At 38.9% G+C, this 17,746-nt stretch overlaps 1 protein-coding gene across 1 annotated transcript in view; it reads left to right on the forward strand.

The window, feature by feature from the left end:
• The window catches only part of Dync2h1 (dynein cytoplasmic 2 heavy chain 1), a 252,371-nt gene that overhangs the window by 83,860 nt on the left and 150,765 nt on the right, over nucleotides 1–17,746 (forward strand). Inside the window, exons 43-52 of the mRNA XM_052189168.1 lie at nucleotides 187–433; nucleotides 1,587–1,738; nucleotides 2,741–2,885; nucleotides 3,633–3,735; nucleotides 4,222–4,389; nucleotides 9,769–9,899; nucleotides 10,963–11,211; nucleotides 11,889–11,997; nucleotides 12,336–12,449; nucleotides 14,370–14,512. Coding sequence (XP_052045128.1) covers nucleotides 187–433; nucleotides 1,587–1,738; nucleotides 2,741–2,885; nucleotides 3,633–3,735; nucleotides 4,222–4,389; nucleotides 9,769–9,899; nucleotides 10,963–11,211; nucleotides 11,889–11,997; nucleotides 12,336–12,449; nucleotides 14,370–14,512 — 1,561 coding nt within the window. The remainder of the gene's footprint in view (nucleotides 1–186; nucleotides 434–1,586; nucleotides 1,739–2,740; nucleotides 2,886–3,632; nucleotides 3,736–4,221; nucleotides 4,390–9,768; nucleotides 9,900–10,962; nucleotides 11,212–11,888; nucleotides 11,998–12,335; nucleotides 12,450–14,369; nucleotides 14,513–17,746) is intronic.

Consider the following 17,746-nt stretch of genomic DNA (forward strand, 5'->3'; position numbering starts at 1 on the left):
TTCCCAGTTCAAAACTTTGGAAGTTACTTTGACTATGGAAACTATACCTGTATTCATTATTTTCCTTCTCAACATAATCTGAAGTAAATTGTAAAAAAGGTATCAGTTCCATATTGAGTGTAGGGAGTGTCTTGTCGGACACACCTTCCCAGTGTGACTTCAGCCAGTGTTACCTGTCTCTTGCAGGATGCTGCTCAGGTATGCCTTCTCTCAGCTCCGCTCCACAGAGATCGCCACGATCCACTGCAGCGCTCAGACCACCTCTCGGCACCTTCTGCAGAAACTGAGCCAGACTTGCATGGTCATCAGTACCAACACTGGCCGAGTATACAGGCCAAAAGACTGTGAGAGACTCGTTTTGTATCTGAAAGACATCAACCTGCCCAAGCTTGATAAGTGGGGAACCAGCACTTTGGTGGCTTTCCTCCAGCAGGTACGTTTGAGCAGGTGACACCTTTACCTATAATTGGAACCAGCATCATTTCTTACAGGTACAAAATCTGTTTTCTTCCTGCTGGACCAGTTGTATCTAGCACATACCATCAGAATTTAAATTCTTGAAACAATTACGTCTTGTTCTAGGGCAGCCATTCTCCAGTTGGAAATCTTTACTTACCCTCCTTGCTAGTAGGGACAGTGCGGACGTTGGCATCTGGTGTAAGGGAGGGGTCTTCATGGTTGTCCGTGCTTGCTCCTGACTGCAGACACTCTCTCTCTGACAGCCTGGGGCCCAACCCCCTTTCCTCTTTCACTGTGTATCACATGTTCTTACTCAGTATAAAAGATTTATTCCTCTATGGATTATCATAGTAAAGGTACCAGATTTTTAGAGTTCACTATGTTTATTTGGTCTATGGAACTGTAGAATATGATAATATAGTTATGGAAGAGCCTGAAATGTTTTCCTTATTAATTCCTGACTCCTGTTTTTTTTCTTTTTAAGTAATTGCTAATAGATTTATAATACTATTTGGATTTTACTATGTAATGAAATGAAAACATTTTGAAAATGGAGGAATCAGATAACATTAACTAGATGCTGGGTAGAACAATATGACTTTTCAGGACATAAAAATTTTAAATGTATTTATTACTGATTTAGGTAAAAGGTGGTTAACACATATGAATAATATGTGTAATTATTATAATTGTAAATATTAAAATTTGGATAATACTGCATGTTATGACTAATCTTGGTGGTCAAATTGACAAGATTTGTCATCACCATACGTCTTGGTGTGTGTATGTGTGCATGCACGAAGATTTTCTAGAGTCAGGTAATTAAAGTGTGAAGATGCACCCCAACTGTGGACAGCACCCCTCATCTTGCTGGAGCCCTGACTAAGCTAAATGGAGCAGGAACCTGCTCACCCTATTCTGACTGGGGACAGTGCTCCAGCAGTTTCTTCTCTCTGCTGCCCTGTGGCATGCTGGGAGGATTGTCCCTTTGAACTGCCCCAGACCTTGCCTGGGTGGGTCTGTCAGGTGCTTTGTCACACCAAGGAGGCAAACAACCAGTGCATGGTTTTAGTATGATTAGAGAAATCTAAAGTAAAAACAATTGATGAACATTTGTTTTCATATAGGTATTAACATATCAAGGATTTTATGACGAAAATTTGGAGTGGGTTGGTCTGGAGAATATTCAGATTGTCGCTTCCATGTCAGCTGGAGGAAGGCTGGGGAGACATAAGCTGACCACCAGGTTTACGTCTATTGTCCGTCTTTGTGCTGTAGAGTATGTATCTTAGTAATACAGTTTTCTGTTTGTTTGTATTTTATTCAGGATACCTACCAAGAATATATCAAAGTTAGAAAGTAAAATGGTTAAGCTGTTATGTTTTTCCCAAACTTCGACACTGGTTTAGAGTGTGTTAGTCTTTTATACAAGGAGATAAATAAACCTCTGTATGTCTGTACCCCTAAATGTCAGCAGCAGGAGCCAACGTGGAGCCTTAAGTCTATATTTACTTTTTAGTTAATGCATAACATAAATACACTGTGCCTGGTGATATAATGTTCTGACGTTATCTAATGCATAACGTTTAAGTCAATTTAAACAGACTTATTTATCACTATGATGAAAACATTTAAAGTTCCTTCTTTTTATAGTATTGGAGGTTAATTCTGGGCCCCCTCATAGTTAAGCATTTTATTTCTGTCTGTGTTCACACCCTACACAATCTCCTCCTTTAACTTTGTGCAGTACATAGCATACAGTTGCTGCACTGCATAGCATACAGTTGCTGCAATGCATAGCATACAGTTGCTGCAATGCATAGCATACAGTTGCTGCAATGCATAGCATACAGTTGCTGCAATGCATAGCATACAGTTGCTGCAATGCATAGCATACAGTTGCTGCACTGCATAGCATACAGTTGCTGCAATGCATAGCATACAGTTGCTGCAATGCATAGCATACAGGCGCGGCCTCTGACTTTTTACCAGGCCTTCTTGCTTGCTCCTGTCCAGATGCAGCCTTGTCTCATCTCAGCCTTTCCATGACCTTCTTCCCTCCTTACTGAGTCCAGTTCCTCATAAGAACCACTCCATTCTCTACTTGTATGAACACAGTGGTTTGCTTAACATGATGATCACCATTCCTGTCTATAATTGTTTGATCTGGGTCTTAGAGAAGTGTAGTTTGAAAGTGTACACAGTTATATCTTAACGTAAAAATAGTAATTTAGGCTATTGACTTATTTCAGCTTTCTTATTTCTTGTCTTTCATATTTAGTTACCCAGAAAGAGAACAGTTACAGACAATCTATGGAGCATATTTGGAAGCAGTTCTGCACAAAAATCTGAAGAATCATTCTATTTGGGGTTCTTCGTCAAAAATTTATCTCTTAGCAGGCTCTATGGTGCAGTTGTATGAACAGGTACATAGATGTTTATATTGTAATTTTCAGGTCTATTGGCTTCATCCTGTCCTTGTGCTGATGTCGTGACTTTTCCTTCTTGTCATAATATAGTGTGATAGACAACACAGTAACGACATATTCAGGTTACATGCTGCTAGACAGACTGAATAACTTAGTGCGTGTGGTGGTTAATGAGGAAGTAAAGTAAAATTTGATCTGAATTAGGGAAAAAAATCAATAGAAAACCACAATGTATTTGATGATGAAATTTTGTTAGATAAAAGGAATAGTGTGTGTAGTGTTTGTGGAAGATGCTCTTACAAGGCAGGGTAGAAGTTGGAAGGATAAGTTAGAAAGGACAAGGTCAGTTTAAAATGCATACCCTTGCTAACAGTCAAGATGGCAGTGAGGGGAATGGCTGAGGCTGCGGACTGGGGCCAGCCTTTAAGCTCGGTGCCGTTGTTCTGGCTCTCACTACCAGAACACTTGTGCGTTTGGAGTGCTTTCATCGAGTTTTATGGGTTCTTTAGGATTTCAGCTGTTACTTTATAATGTTCATCAGTTTATTTAAAGTTTCTGTAGTTGTACCCCTGTGCCACCCCAACCTTTGGCCGTCTGTTGAAGCCTATGAGCTGATCTTGGAGTAATCCTTCCAACTGCTGGGCATGGTCACAGAAATTGGCCTTCCTGAGCGTCTAAGTTGACAGGAAATGTGGAGAATGACACAGCCCTGAGAGCAGGCTGCTTGTACTGTGTTCTTTTCAGGTGCGGGCCAAATTCACAGTGGATGATTACAGCCACTACTTCTTCACACCCTGCATTCTTACTCAGTGGGTTCTTGGCTTGTTCCGATATGATTTAGAAGGAGGTGAGTTTCAGATCTCTCTGTGTGTAATTATCCTATAACTCTTACTCATAATAGGAACGTAAATATTTTAGTAGTAATTATAATATTTCAAATGACAACTATCATTACATTAAGTTAAATAACTTCATTATGTTTATTACTATTAAAAGGATAGAAATTTACTGTATTCTTTTTGCAACCTGTTTATCACTGTACAAATTTGATCTTCAAAAAGATAAAATCATTTCCTTTTATAGCCAAACCATTTTTATTAATTAAGCAGCTTGGAAATGATAATTTTATTGAGCAACTATAAATACTGTTTTAAATATTCCAGCTTATTATAGAAATGAATTTTAACTTTTTTCCATTTTTTCTATTTACCTGCTGCCAAAATTATGGTATGTAGATTCTCACCATATATTTATTTCATAACATTATGATAAACAGTCTACTTGAAAATATTTTAAGTATCACTACACTTAAAGAAAACTTTGCCTTCCTTAGGATCCTCTAACCATCCATTAGATTATGTGCTAGAGATTGTAGCCTACGAAGCACGGCGCTTGTTTCGGGACAAAATTGTTGGTGTGAAAGAGCTGCATTTGTTTGATAACATTTTAACGTCCGTCCTCCAAGGAGACTGGGGCTCAGACGTCTTGGACAACATGGCAGGTGATGGAGAGCTTATGTCGGTGTGCACTTCTCATGTCGGTGTGCACTTGTCATGTCGGCGTGCACTTCTCATGTCGGTGTGCACTTCTCATGTCGGTGTGCACTTGTCATGTTGGTGTGCACTTCTCATGTCGGTGTGCACTTGTCATGGTGCTTTGAAATTTTGTTTCTGCCAGATGCATGATTTCATGTATGAACAAATAGAACCTTGGGTGATTTCAATTTTAATTTTTCCCGAAGGGAAGATGCCCAGCCATTTTTGCTAGAATTCTACAATTACAATCCAAACAAAATTTAATAAGTAGTTACTTTCTTCATAAAGGTATTCAAACTTGTTGTGGTGCATTCTTGAAGTTCCACATTGCAGTGCAATGTTGTTTTTCCTATAGAATTCTCACTAATAATGTAGCTAGCTGTTGTGGCACACAAAATACTGGTCCTTTTGTGGAATAGATAGAGAATAATTCATGTGGTAGGAAGTTGCATGAAAATATATATTAATTTTTTATAACTTTAGTAACTGTAGTGTTTTGAAAGCTAGTATACAGAATGAAGTAATAGGTTTTATTATTGACATCTTCACACATTTTAGATCATGTGCTTGGCTCCTGTCTGTCTTGTCTGCCTCACTTGTTCCTCCTTCCTACATTTCAGTCAGCTTCCCCCCACATAGTCTCCTTTCTATCTTCGTCTGTCTGTCTGTCTGTCTGTCTGTCTATTTATGATATGTGTGTGTGTGTGTGTGTGTGTGTGTGCTCAACTAGGCTGATTCTATGTCTTATCTGATGTGTACTGGTGTCTTTGTGATGTAAAGTCTGTGAGCCACATATAAGGAAGTGTGGTACAGCTGGGACATGCAGCAGTCGTATTCATAGTTTTTTAGGATGCTCCACACTGATTTAGATTAGATTAATTTAGATTAGTTTAGATTCCTTCAGCAGGGTACAAGGGTTCCTCTTTCCTAGCCTCTTTGCTGACATTTATTGTTTGTTTCTTAATTGTCGCTATCCTGACTGAGGTGAGATAGTCTCTCCATGCAGTTATAGGTTACCTTTCCCTGATGGCTAAGGTATTGAATTTTATGTTGCACATTTAGTGGCTAGTTGCATACAGTTTGAGAACTGTCCAATTTATCTGTGTATTTGTGCTATAGTTTTTTTTAGATGTTGCTTTAGGTAGTAATCCTTTGTCAGATGTGTAGCTGGCAAATGTTTTATCCATCCTGTAGGGCATCTCTTCTTTCCACTGTGCTGTGTAGATGCTTTTATGCTTCCAAAGGTGCTCTCGGTTCGGGGCTTGTTGAGCCCTGTCCGGGAAGGCTTTGCCTAGTCTTAGCTCTCCCAGAGTTTCTCTTGTGGTTGGCTCTACTGTTTTCATGGTTATAGGACTTTAGGACTTAAGGTCTCTAATAATCCATTTTGAATTCACCTTTGTGAAAAATGGATCTAATTTAATTTGTTTATATTTGGATGTATATTTTAATTTGCTTATATGTGGATAGTGAGCTTTCTCATCACTGCTTTTGAAAAGATGAAATTTTTTTCTCTAATATGTAGCTTTGGCACATTTGTCAAAATTTGACAAAGTCCCAGAAAACAAAAACTAATATTACTATTTGTCTACTTTGGTTTATCTTACCTGTTCCAAAATTGTGTATATGACCCATCTTTCTCTTAAGCACACTGTCTGGATTTATGTATTCAATGCATATTAAGTCCTGAAATTGGGCAGCCTTATTTCTCACGGGATAGCCATCACTATGTACAGTGTAATAATATTATGATAGACCTTACACTGAGTTTGTATATTGTCTTAGTCAGGGTTTCTATTCCTGCCCAACATCATGACCAAGGAGCAAGTTGGGGAGGAAAGGGTTTATTCAGCTTACACCACCACATTGCTGTTGGTCACCAGAAGAAGTCAGGACTGGAACTCAAGCAGGTCAGGAAGCAGGAGCTGATGCAGAGGCCATGGAGGGATGTTTCTTCCTGGCTTGCTTCCCCTGGCTTGCTCAGCCTGCTCTCTTATAGAACCCAAGACTACCAGCCCAGAGATGGTACCACCCACAGGGGGCCTCCCTACTTGATTACTAATTGAGAAAATGCCCCACAGCTGGATCTCATGGAGGCACTTCCCCAACTGAAGCTCCTTTCTCTGTGATAACTCCAGCCTGTGTCAAGTGGACACACAAAACCAGCTAGTACATATATTGATTGAAAGTGTGTTGTTGTCATTAATCTTCTGATTCAAACATAGTATGTCAAGAAAAATATCAGCCTTTGATATTTTTCACAAGTACCAAACATAGAAGTGGGGTTAATTATTTTAGATTTATGTCTAAATTAAACTTTTCATTGGCGAATATATGTTCAAGTTATTTTTTTTTATGAGATAGGATCAAATTTAGTTGCCCAGGTTGACCCTGGTTTTGCTGTATAGCTCAGGCTGAAATTCTCCTGCTTTGGCCTCCCAAGTACCTGGTAGTGTAGACTTGACCTGCCAGGCGTCACTTGCCAAAGGAGGCTTTAAAACATGAAGTTGTTGAGTGGAAACATGTGTTAGGATAGTCTGGATAAGAGCGATGAATATGTGAAGAGTCAGAAACTGAGAAACATGGTGTGTAATGCATGCTGGCTGTTTTAGGCCTGATGGAACTAGGGTGGAGAGAGTACTTAGTAGGACTTGTGCACTTTACGTTAGGCAGTATGAAACTATGGTAAAGGAATAATGTTGTGCACTCAGATTTTAGTTTTGTATATATTTCTTCAGTAATAGCAAGTCATTGTAATAATCATTATAGCACACTGTTTTAATAATTTCAATTATTTTAAAATGTTGATTATAATGTTAGACTATTTGAAGTTTTTGGGTGTCTTCTGAAAGCTGCATCGAACTTGCCATCTTTAGTGGTGGGAGTCATTTTGGCTCACACCATCACCACGTTTAAAGAGAAAAGTAGAAGACTTAGGCACAGATGCTCTGTAGATGCACATCCAGAGGTAAAAGAATGGCCCCGTAGACTCATACGTGTGAACTCTTTAACAGGATTAGAAGGATTGGGAGGTCCTTTTTGGAGGAAGTGTGTTGCTGAGGGTTGGGCTTTGAGGTTTCATAAGCCCGTGCCAAGACCGGATGCTGCCAGGCTCTCAGCCAGGATGGTAATGGGCTAAACCTCTGGACCTGCAAGCCAACCTCCATCATGTGTGTGTGTGTGTGTATTGTGTGTGTAGATATAGGTATATGCAATTGTATACATGTATATGTATCATACATATTATGTATTTTTTACATATTCATTGTTCTTATCTGGAATATTCTTCCACACTTCTCTCAATATATTCATTCTTTAGAACCTACTTTGTCAAGGGGAATCTGGCAGTACAGGCCCGTAGTCCCATATACTTCAGAGGCAGAAGCAGGAAAGTTTCAAATTCAAGGATAGTCTGAGCTACATAGCACATTCAAGGCCATCCTAGGCAACTGAATGTGACCCTATCTTATAAGATAACAACCAAAAATATTATATGTAAGTAGACTGTAGCTGTCTTCAGACACATCAGCAGAGGGCATTGGATCCCATTACAGATGGTTGTGAGCCACCATGTGGTTGCTTGGATTTAAACTCAGGACCTTTCGAAGAGCAGTCAGTGCTCTTAACCACTGAGCCATCTCTCCAGCCCCTAACAACCAAAAATAAATTGAACACGTAATTGCCAAGGAAAGATTATTTATTATATGTATTAATGCATGTTAATACGCGCATACACACACATATAAAATAGTTGGTTATAGTGTTTCTTCACAGCAATAGAACAGTGACTAAGACATCCAATGAATGAACTGCATGTCTGTTAAACAGTTGTCAGTATAGGACTAACCTCAAGCTTGGGAAATTTGCCTTATATATAAATTCCTGAGATACTTTGGGTGTATATAAATAGTAAATAATTTAAATCACAAAAAAGATAATAGTTGGGACTCTTGAGAAATAATGATAGTTGTGGTTTGTGGCTGTTTGAGGAGGAGCCTGTGGATAGAGGAAAACCCTCCTGAGGGATGCAGGAAGCCCAGCTGGATGACCTGTGCATAGATGTGGCTCTGCACATAGTGTCGCTGATTGTAGTGGGCTTCACGTACTGACAGTAATGAAGGCAAGAGGAACCTGGTGGCGTAGGCCCCAGCAGGGCAGGTAACTGATGTTAGGACCGGGAGAACTAAGCTCGTGAACAGGAAGAAAGGGAATAGTCCAGTTTCCTTTTGAGACAGTGTGGCAAAGTACTTTCCAGTAGCAATGTGCAAGGGCTTATTTGGCTCATCATCTCAGGAGTCAGACCATCATGGCAGGGAGGCTTGGTGGCCGCTGGTCACCTGGCAGCCATAGTCAGGATAGGAGAACTGTGGCGCGGCTGTCCTGCTTGCTCACTCCTCCTTTAATATCATCCAAGATCTTAGGTGAGACAATGGTGCTGCACACAGGGAGGGAGGGAAGGAGGCAGGGAGGGAGGAAGGGAGGGAGGGAGGGAGGAGGGCTTTCCCACCTCCTTTCATCTGATCCAGCAGCCCCACATCACACATTCCAGCGCTGTGTCTCCAGTGGTTCTAGAGAGTGCCAAGTTGACAGCAGTTATTCTCATGCTTATGGGAAAGCAAATGAGATAACTTAATTAATAATTAGAAGACTAGGGGAGTTCGTCTTATATAACGGGGAGTTAGAAGGAAGCCCTTCACTTGAAGAGGGGAAAGTGCTGGGCTGCGTCTGATAATTCCAGCACAAGTAGAGGACTCCTGTGGCCCCACTCTGGTGGAGTTGATGTTGTCCGCTGATAGGTTACCCATGCTCTAGTGCAGAGCTCCATATCCATGCTCATTGGGCAGCACTAATTGGTCTCTGAGTTACCGGTAATAAAAACAACAAAAGAGGACATGATGTTGGAAGAAAATGGGTTAGGGGAGTTGGAGGAAGGTTGTGGAGGAACAATATGAACAAACATGATAAATGGATGAAAATTTCAAATCATGACTATATTTAAAATGTTTAAAAATTTGGTACTGAATATAATGAAAGTATTTAGCCCAGCTAGTTCTCAGGCTGATTTTGGATTTATAACTTGTGATAGTTTTCATCTTTAATGATTGCCCCTCCAAGTAATTATTAATTTAATTAGTATAATATTTATAGTTATATATTAGTGTATTAGTATAATTTACCTAGTATAATATTACTAGTCTCTATATGTTAGTATATTAATATAATTTAATTAGTATAAGCCACCATTTTGTTTCTGGAGACAATTTTATTTGGACTGGGTAAAAAGAATTTAGTAACATGGTGACTGATTCTCTCATCACTAGTGATATGTATCAACATCTTTATTGCAGATAGTTTCTATGTTACATGGGGAGCCCAACATATCTCAGGAGCAAAGACAGTTCCAGGACAGCCGTTACCTCCACATGGGAAGCCACTTGGCAAACTGACCTCTGCAGACCTGAAGGATGTCATTAAGAAGGTATAATGGGAGTGATGGAGTACGGTGTAGCTAGAACAGTAACTTAAATTGTTTGTTAGAAACATTTAACTACATAGAATGAAAGATCACACAATGGACAGAACTTTTCTTGCTCTTTGGAATTTAGTTCATTCTGGCACACATGATGGGATGCTCAGATGCATGTAAAATTAGTGAGACACATGTTTAATGACAGTATTGCTACTGGAATAGCAATGAGAACAGTGATGGGAAAGCACTCCTGGATGGTGAGAGTTGTACCTCATTGTCAGACTCAGCTGGTGAAAGAGGAAATAGGCAGGCTCCAGGGTGGCATGGCCAGAGTCAGGTCCCTAAGGTGTGGTCTGGAGAGGCTGAATCTCCAACTCCTTTGCTGTTTCCTCTTCCTGGTTTCTCTTTTTGCTCTTCCTCCTCCTTCCTGTCTCTTCTTTATTCTCCCTTGCTGCCCCTCCCCACTTGCTTTTAATAGAGTTAAAAGGATGAAGAAGAAGCCATGTGGTATATGTATTCTATTTTATTGTGAATAATATATGCCTATGGGTATTCTTGGAGACCAGAAGAATGTGCCAAATTTACTAATGCTGGAGTTATGGGCACTTGTGAGCTACCCTATATGCATGCTGGGAAACAAACCCCAGTTAAGATGTACTGCTGTCTAGCACAATTGAACTTTGTATAGCTGTGAAGTTGTTTGATATGAACTTTTCATATACCCACAAGTCTATATTATTGAATAGTAAAATTTTAGGTGTCAGATAATATATAGTCACCTTACCTTTTTTTGAAACTGTCAAAAATATAAAACTATAATTTTTAAAAAGATGTATATGCTTATTATTTATGTCTGTGTGTACTGTGTGAGAGTATTTCACAGTGTGCATGTAGGAGCTGGGAGGACTGGGAGAATGAATGAGAGCCTCTGGAACTGGACTTACAGACATGCGGGTTCTAGAAACAAAACTTTGGTCCAGCAATTAAGCTATCTTTCCAGCCTCAGAAAAATAACATTTTTGTTATATAACGAGATTATATTAAGTATAAATTTTGTTTTTATTTTTCAAAGGGTCTTATTCATTATGGACGAGATAACCAGAATTTAGATATTTTACTCTTCCAAGAAGTTCTGGAATACATGTCGAGGATAGACAGAGTGCTGAGTTTTCCTGGAGGCTCCCTTCTGTTGGCAGGACGAAGCGGCGTGGGGCGGCGGACGGTCACGTCTTTAGTCAGTCACATGCATGGGGCTGTGCTCTTCTCCCCGAAGATCTCCAGGGGCTACGAGCCGAAGCAGTTCAGAAACGATCTCAAGCATGTGAGCTGTGGGCAGTGTCCCTTGGCTAGTGATTCAAGCATTTAAGTCTTCCGAATGTAACACAGTCTTCCTTCTAATTTTGCTAAGTTTTTATCTGTATCTGGAAGATTCCCGTTAGGATATCAAGGTTGTGGGCAACTGAGAGTATGGAATGTCCAATTGGATGATAAATAGGACTACATAATTGTGTGGGAAGAATATATTAATGAAAATGATTTAGTTTTTGCTTCAGAAACTTATTTTTAAAGTAAATTTTTTTTCAAGTGCTAGTTATTGATGACTTTACCTTCCAAATTGTACAGGTAAAAATATGATTTTCATTCTCTTCTAAACAAGTCAGTAAATAGGCCCTAAGTAAGCTGCATGTGGTCACATGGGAGGAAAATAGCAGGGTGCTGGCAGGTTCAAGGCTAGCCCAATCACATAGCAAGATGCTGTGTCTCAGAAACCATCAGTAACAGCAAAGCAACAGATGTGTATATAGATACATACATTCCAGTTGCTTCCTTATGTATAGAACCCCTCTGCTCGACAACTTGTTATATGCCACTGGCCAGCCTCACACTGTTTCACTCTTCAGACTGTGGTCAAGACTGGGTTGCCATGCCAGCCGAGGATAGTAACCTTTAATTGTTCCAAAAGCCACTGACAGGACTCATCTTCCCTTGGCTTTGCAGGTGTTGCATCTGGCAGGAATTGAAGCACAGCAGGTAGTCTTACTTCTTGAGGATTACCAGTTTGTACATCCCACATTCTTGGAGATGATCAATAGCCTTTTGTCTTCAGGCAAGTGAATGGTTTCTGTGAAGCAGATATAGCACTATGGTGAGAATTGCCCAATTAGGATTACCTAGTGTAAAGTTTACCTGCATTATCGATGACAACCTTGGACATAGTTGTTCTAAGGTCATTAAGAACTGACACATGGTTATGACTAAAGCATCAAAGTCTCAAGCTTTATAAAACCAAGAACATAGGAATTATGTAAGTTATTGTTAATACTCCTGGTAATGACAACAGAAAAATTTAACATAAAGCTTGAAAATCATTTTTTATGTATAAAATTTGTTTTGAATTGGTATATGCTAGTCAAAATAAGAAGGAAATGTAATATTCTTCTATAGGCGAGGTTCCTGGACTGTATACTCTTGAAGAATTGGAGCCTTTGCTGTTGCCTCTGAAAGATCAAGCTTCTCAGGATGGATTTTTTGGACCAGTCTTCAATTACTTCACATACAGTAAGGGGCACAGAGTTCATTACTAAATTTGCATTCTGATTGGTGTAAAATAAATACCATTTAAGATGGTGTCCTGTATAGCTTGGCACCTTGACCTCTTTACCTAATTATGAGTGGGGAGGAATGAAGAAAAGACAATAAACTTAAATATTTGACAAATAGCTTCACAGGAGAGTTGGAGCAGATGGGTCCATGCTTGCTCCAATGGAGTGACACCTATGGTACAACGACCCAGAACCTCAGTGCGATGATTATGTGCAGCACAGGAGGGGGAATTTGTTCATCTAGTTATGAGGTGGTGCAGTTACTAGTTTTGCACACATTGGTCAGCCATTCATAAACACTCATACTTGCACACTGTCTACCTTTGCATTTAGAGCAGAGAAAGATTGTGCTGTCACTCTGGACCTGACTCAGGTAGAGGGGAAAGCTTTGCCGACTTCTCATGGGTCTGAGGCCTTAGTCCTTGACGTGACCATGTACTTGTTAAACAGCACACATTCACTAAAGACTTCCTTGGCTTTTTAATATGTCTTAATTCATAACCTAAAGTTTTGAACAAATTGGAAATCATAATTTTATTATAGTCAAAAGTATTGCTTATTATGAAAAAAATTATTTTCTTTGTTATCACATAAAATGTGTCTGATCATTTTGTTTCCACAAATCTCAACTTTTCTATAATTGCTTGGCAAGATCAAAATGAGCAGGTGTTTCTGACGTATGTCTCCAATACTTGCAGTCAGTAGGCTCAGGAGACTGTCATAAATTCCAGGCCTAGATGATCTAAAGACATGGTTCTAGGATTCCCATGTCTTCAGAGAGATCCAATCTCTAAGTGGAATTTAAATGTAATATAAACAAGCATCGGGGTTCATTAGGAATCTTTTCAGACATATGAGTTAACTTTGAAATACTGTTCTTTAAGTGTGTACAATAATAAGACATTAAGACTAGGTAAAATTCAGAATTGTTCTCCATAACTCTGATATCACAGGCAACTTAGAAACATATCTATTTAAACCTTCTATTACTGGTTTTTAGTTTGGTGAAAGCATTGATATTAAAAGTAAGGATATGGAAGATTTTCAGAGATAAATAAAAGTGAATTATGATAATAAAAAAAATATGTCTTAATTCTTAATAGATTACAAATTTATCTGAAATTAAGGGTTTTTTTTTGGTAATTTCATTTTCTATTACTTTTTTCTGCAGGTTTTAGAAAGTAGCACAGAAGCTATAACATTTTATTGTAGAACATTTTATCAGATGGAAATGTTGGGATTGCAGGGATGTGTTTTGCAACACTGGCCCTTGCTGTCTGCATTTTTATCCAAGCATAGTATGCTTACTGTGCTAGACCTTAAATCTTTATAGATCCTTATAGTGCTTTGAAATGCTAAATAACTAATAATTTATACAGAAACACTTTATTGTGCACTATGGAAATAAAATAGAATGTTTTAAAAAGACAAAAATTATGGCACCCAGTCATTCCTATGACTTTTTCTTTGCTTGCAAACATGACTTACATGTGTACAAATATTTTTATTCATTCTTTGAAAATTTAAATATATTTATATCAGCCTTTCTCCCCTCTTTAAATCCTAGTATCCCCTACTACACTCCACTCCCAGCTAGATGCCTTTTTCTTGGAATCCAGAGTCTAGTCAGTGCTGTCCATGTGTTTCTGGGTGTGGGAGCAGATACTAGATTGCAGAGAAGCAAGTAGTTTTTTAACCATTACACAAAATTTTCCTTATTATTATTTTGTAACTTGCTGTTTTTCAGAAGCACATCCTACTGTTTCATTTGTAAAGAATGACCATCTCATTAAACTGTAAATTGTCTGATTTATCATTATTCTCATAATCAGAATTATTCTCATAATTTTCATACAGTTTCTTACCATTTTTTCAGGAATTCAACAAAACTTGCATATTGTTTTGATTATGGATTCTGCAAATTTGAACTTCATAATAAACTGTGAGAGTAATCCAGCTTTACATAAGAAATGCCAGGTGTTGTGGATGGAGGGCTGGTCAGACAGCAGCATGAAGAAGGTATGTTGTGATGCTGAACCGTGAAGATACAAACACAAAGCGCGTGCTGTGTGGTGTCACTTTCACAGTTTACTTAGCACCAGTGTGAGCATTAGCTTAACTGAGGGCTGAGCACTTATACTCTGCAATCATCTCTGGTTTCTTCTATCTTAGGATACTTTGGGAGAATATACAACATTGGAATGAAACTTTAAGTTGAGTGTTGAAATTTTAATGAGATAAAGAGATAATTATCTTTTTAAAACTTTTTTTGTCTTGGATTTATTAGATTAATAAGAGCTAGCCTAGAATTAAAAAAAAATAGAATATTTTTTTCTTAACCAAACCAAAACAGAGTTTCACTGTCTAGCTCTGGTTACTCTGGAACTCATTCTGTAGACCAGGTGGGCTTCGAACTTAGAGATCTACCTGTCTCTCTGGAGTGTTGAGATTAAAGGAATGCACCACTATGTGCCCAACTTTATAGTTAAGAATTTTACAAAATGAAAATTTAAGTTCTTTTAAAAACCATACTGATATTCCAAAATGTTTAAAAGTAGTTGAATTTAATGTGTGAACTCATAGCATCTTTGAAACTACAGTCCACTTAATTTAGTTTGTCTGAATCAATAATAACCTTACACATGGTACTTTAAATGACATTCATATTTCCAACTGCTTACTGATTTTTTATTACATAGTTTCTCTCCTTACATTTCAAATTTTATCCCATTTCCCTATTCTCCCCCTCCTGGAAACCCCCTATCCCATCCTCCCTACCCTCCTTCTATGAGGGTGTTTCTCCACCCACTCCACTAGCAGCTGGAGCCATGTGTACTCCTTGGTTGATGGCTTAGTCTCTGGGAGCTCTGCGGGGCGGTGGGGGGGTCTGGTTGGTTGATATTGTTGTTTTTCCTATAAGGTTGCAAACCCCTTCAGCTCCTTCAGTCCTTTCTCTAACTCCTCCATTGGGGAACATGTGCTCAGTCCAATGGTTGGCTGCAAGAATCTGCCTCTGTATTTGTAAGGCTCTAGCAGGGCCTCTCAGGAGACTGCCATATCAGGCTCCTTTCAGCAAGCATTTCCTAGCATCCACAATAGTGCTGGGGTTTGGTGACTGTATATGTGATGAATCCCCAGGTGGAGTAGTCTCTGGATGTTGTGTCCTTCAGTCTTTGGTCCATACTTTATCTTCATGTTTACTTCTGTGAGTATTTTGTTCCCTTTCTCAAAAGAACCAAAGCACCCACACTTTGGTCTTCCTTCTTCTTGAGCTTCATGTGGTCTATAAATTGTATCGTGGGTATTCTGTGCTTTTGGGCTAATATCTACTTATCAGTGAGTGCATACCATGTGTGTTCTTTTGTGACTGGGTTACCTCATTCAGGATGATATTTTCAAGTTCCATCCATTTGCCTAAGAATTTTATGAATTCATTGTTTTTTTTCTCTTTTATTTTATTTTATTTTTTAATATTTTTATTTTCTATAGTCTTTGTTTACATTCCAAATGATTTCCCCTTTCCCGGATCCCCCCTCCCCTTATATCCCATAAACCTTCTTCTCTCCATCCCTTCTCCAATCACCTCCCTCCTTTTTCTCTGTCTTTATAGTCCCTTCCCATGCTAGATCAATCCTTTCCAGGATCAGGACCCTCTCCATACTTCTTCATGGGAGTCATTTGTTATGCAATTTGTGCCTTGGGTATTCAGAGCTTCTGGGCTAATTAATATCCACTTATCAGAGATTGCATTCCATGTGTATTCTTTTGTGATTGGGTTACCTCACTTACGATGATATTTTCCAGATCAAACCATTTGCCTAAAAATTTTGTGAATTCATTGTTTTTAATAGCTGAGTAGTATTTCATTGTATAAATATACTACATTTTCTGTATCCATTCTTCTATTGAAGGACATCTGGGTTCTTTCCAGCTTCTGGCTATTATAAATAAGGCTGCTATGAACATAGTGGATCATGTGTCCTTCTTACAGGTTGGAGCATCTTTTGAGTGGTATAGCTGGGTCCTCAGGTAATACTATGTCCAATTTTCTGAGGAACGGCCAAACTGATTTCCAGAGTGGTTGTACCAGTTTACAATCCCACCAGCAATGGAGAAGTCTTCCTCTTTTTTCACATCCTCACTAGCATCTGTTCCCTGAGTTTTTGATTTTAGTCATTTTGACTGGTGTGAGGTGGAATTTCAGGGTTGTTTTGATATGTATTTCCCTCATGACTAAGGATGTGTATTTCCCTCATGAGTAAGGATGTTGAATATCTCTTTAGGAGCTTCTCGACCATTCCAGTTTCCTCATTTGAGAATTTTTTGTTTAGCTCTGTACCCTATTTTTAATAGGGTTATTTGATTGTCTAGAGTCTAATTTCTTGAGTTCTTTGTATATATTGGATATTAGCCCTCTATCGGATGTAGGATTGATCTTTTCCCAATCTGTTGGTTGCTGTTTTGTCCGATGACATTGTCTTTTGCCTTACAGAAACTTTGAATTTTGTGAGGTCCCATTTGTCAATTCTTGATTTTAGAGTATAATCTGTTGGTGTTCTGTTCAGGAACTTTTCCCCTGTGCCCAAGTATTCAAGGCTCTTCTGCACTTTCTATATTATTAGTTTCAGTGTATCTGGTTTTATGTGAAGGTCCTTGATCCATTTGGACTTGAGCTTTACACAGAGAGATAAGAATGGATCAATATGCATGCTTCTACTTGCTGTCTGCCACTTGAACCAGCACCATTTGTTGAAAATACTGTCTTTTTTCCACTGGATGGTTTTAGCTCATTTGTCCAAGATCAAGTGACCATAGTGTATGGGTTCATTTCTGGGTCTTCAATCCTATTCCATTGATCTTCCAGTCTGTCTCTGTCCTAATACCATGCACTTTTTATCACTATTGCTCTGTAGTACCGTAAGACCCCCAAAAACCGAAGGTGCCCCAGCACCCCACGCCCCGCAAGGCGACACCCAAATCTGTTTCGAGAGAAACAGTCTTGGTGCAATAACATGAGGGTTTCTTTATTCCAGAATTCTGGGTTCCACAGCCGTACACCGCACAGAGTTAGAGGACTGTGGACCATGAGTGCTGAATTGCGACAGCTTTTATAAGTTTATGACAAAGCCAGTGAATCACAAACCAATCATTTCTTAGCATGGAGAGCCCTCTAAATCCGAGCCAATCAGTTTAAATTATCCATGCAGTGGACCAATTAGTTTCCTATATTCTTGAATGTCTATAGCTGTGTGA

This window comes from Apodemus sylvaticus, chromosome 7 (genome assembly GCF_947179515.1).
Source record: "Apodemus sylvaticus chromosome 7, mApoSyl1.1, whole genome shotgun sequence".
NCBI lineage: Eukaryota > Metazoa > Chordata > Mammalia > Rodentia > Muridae > Apodemus > Apodemus sylvaticus.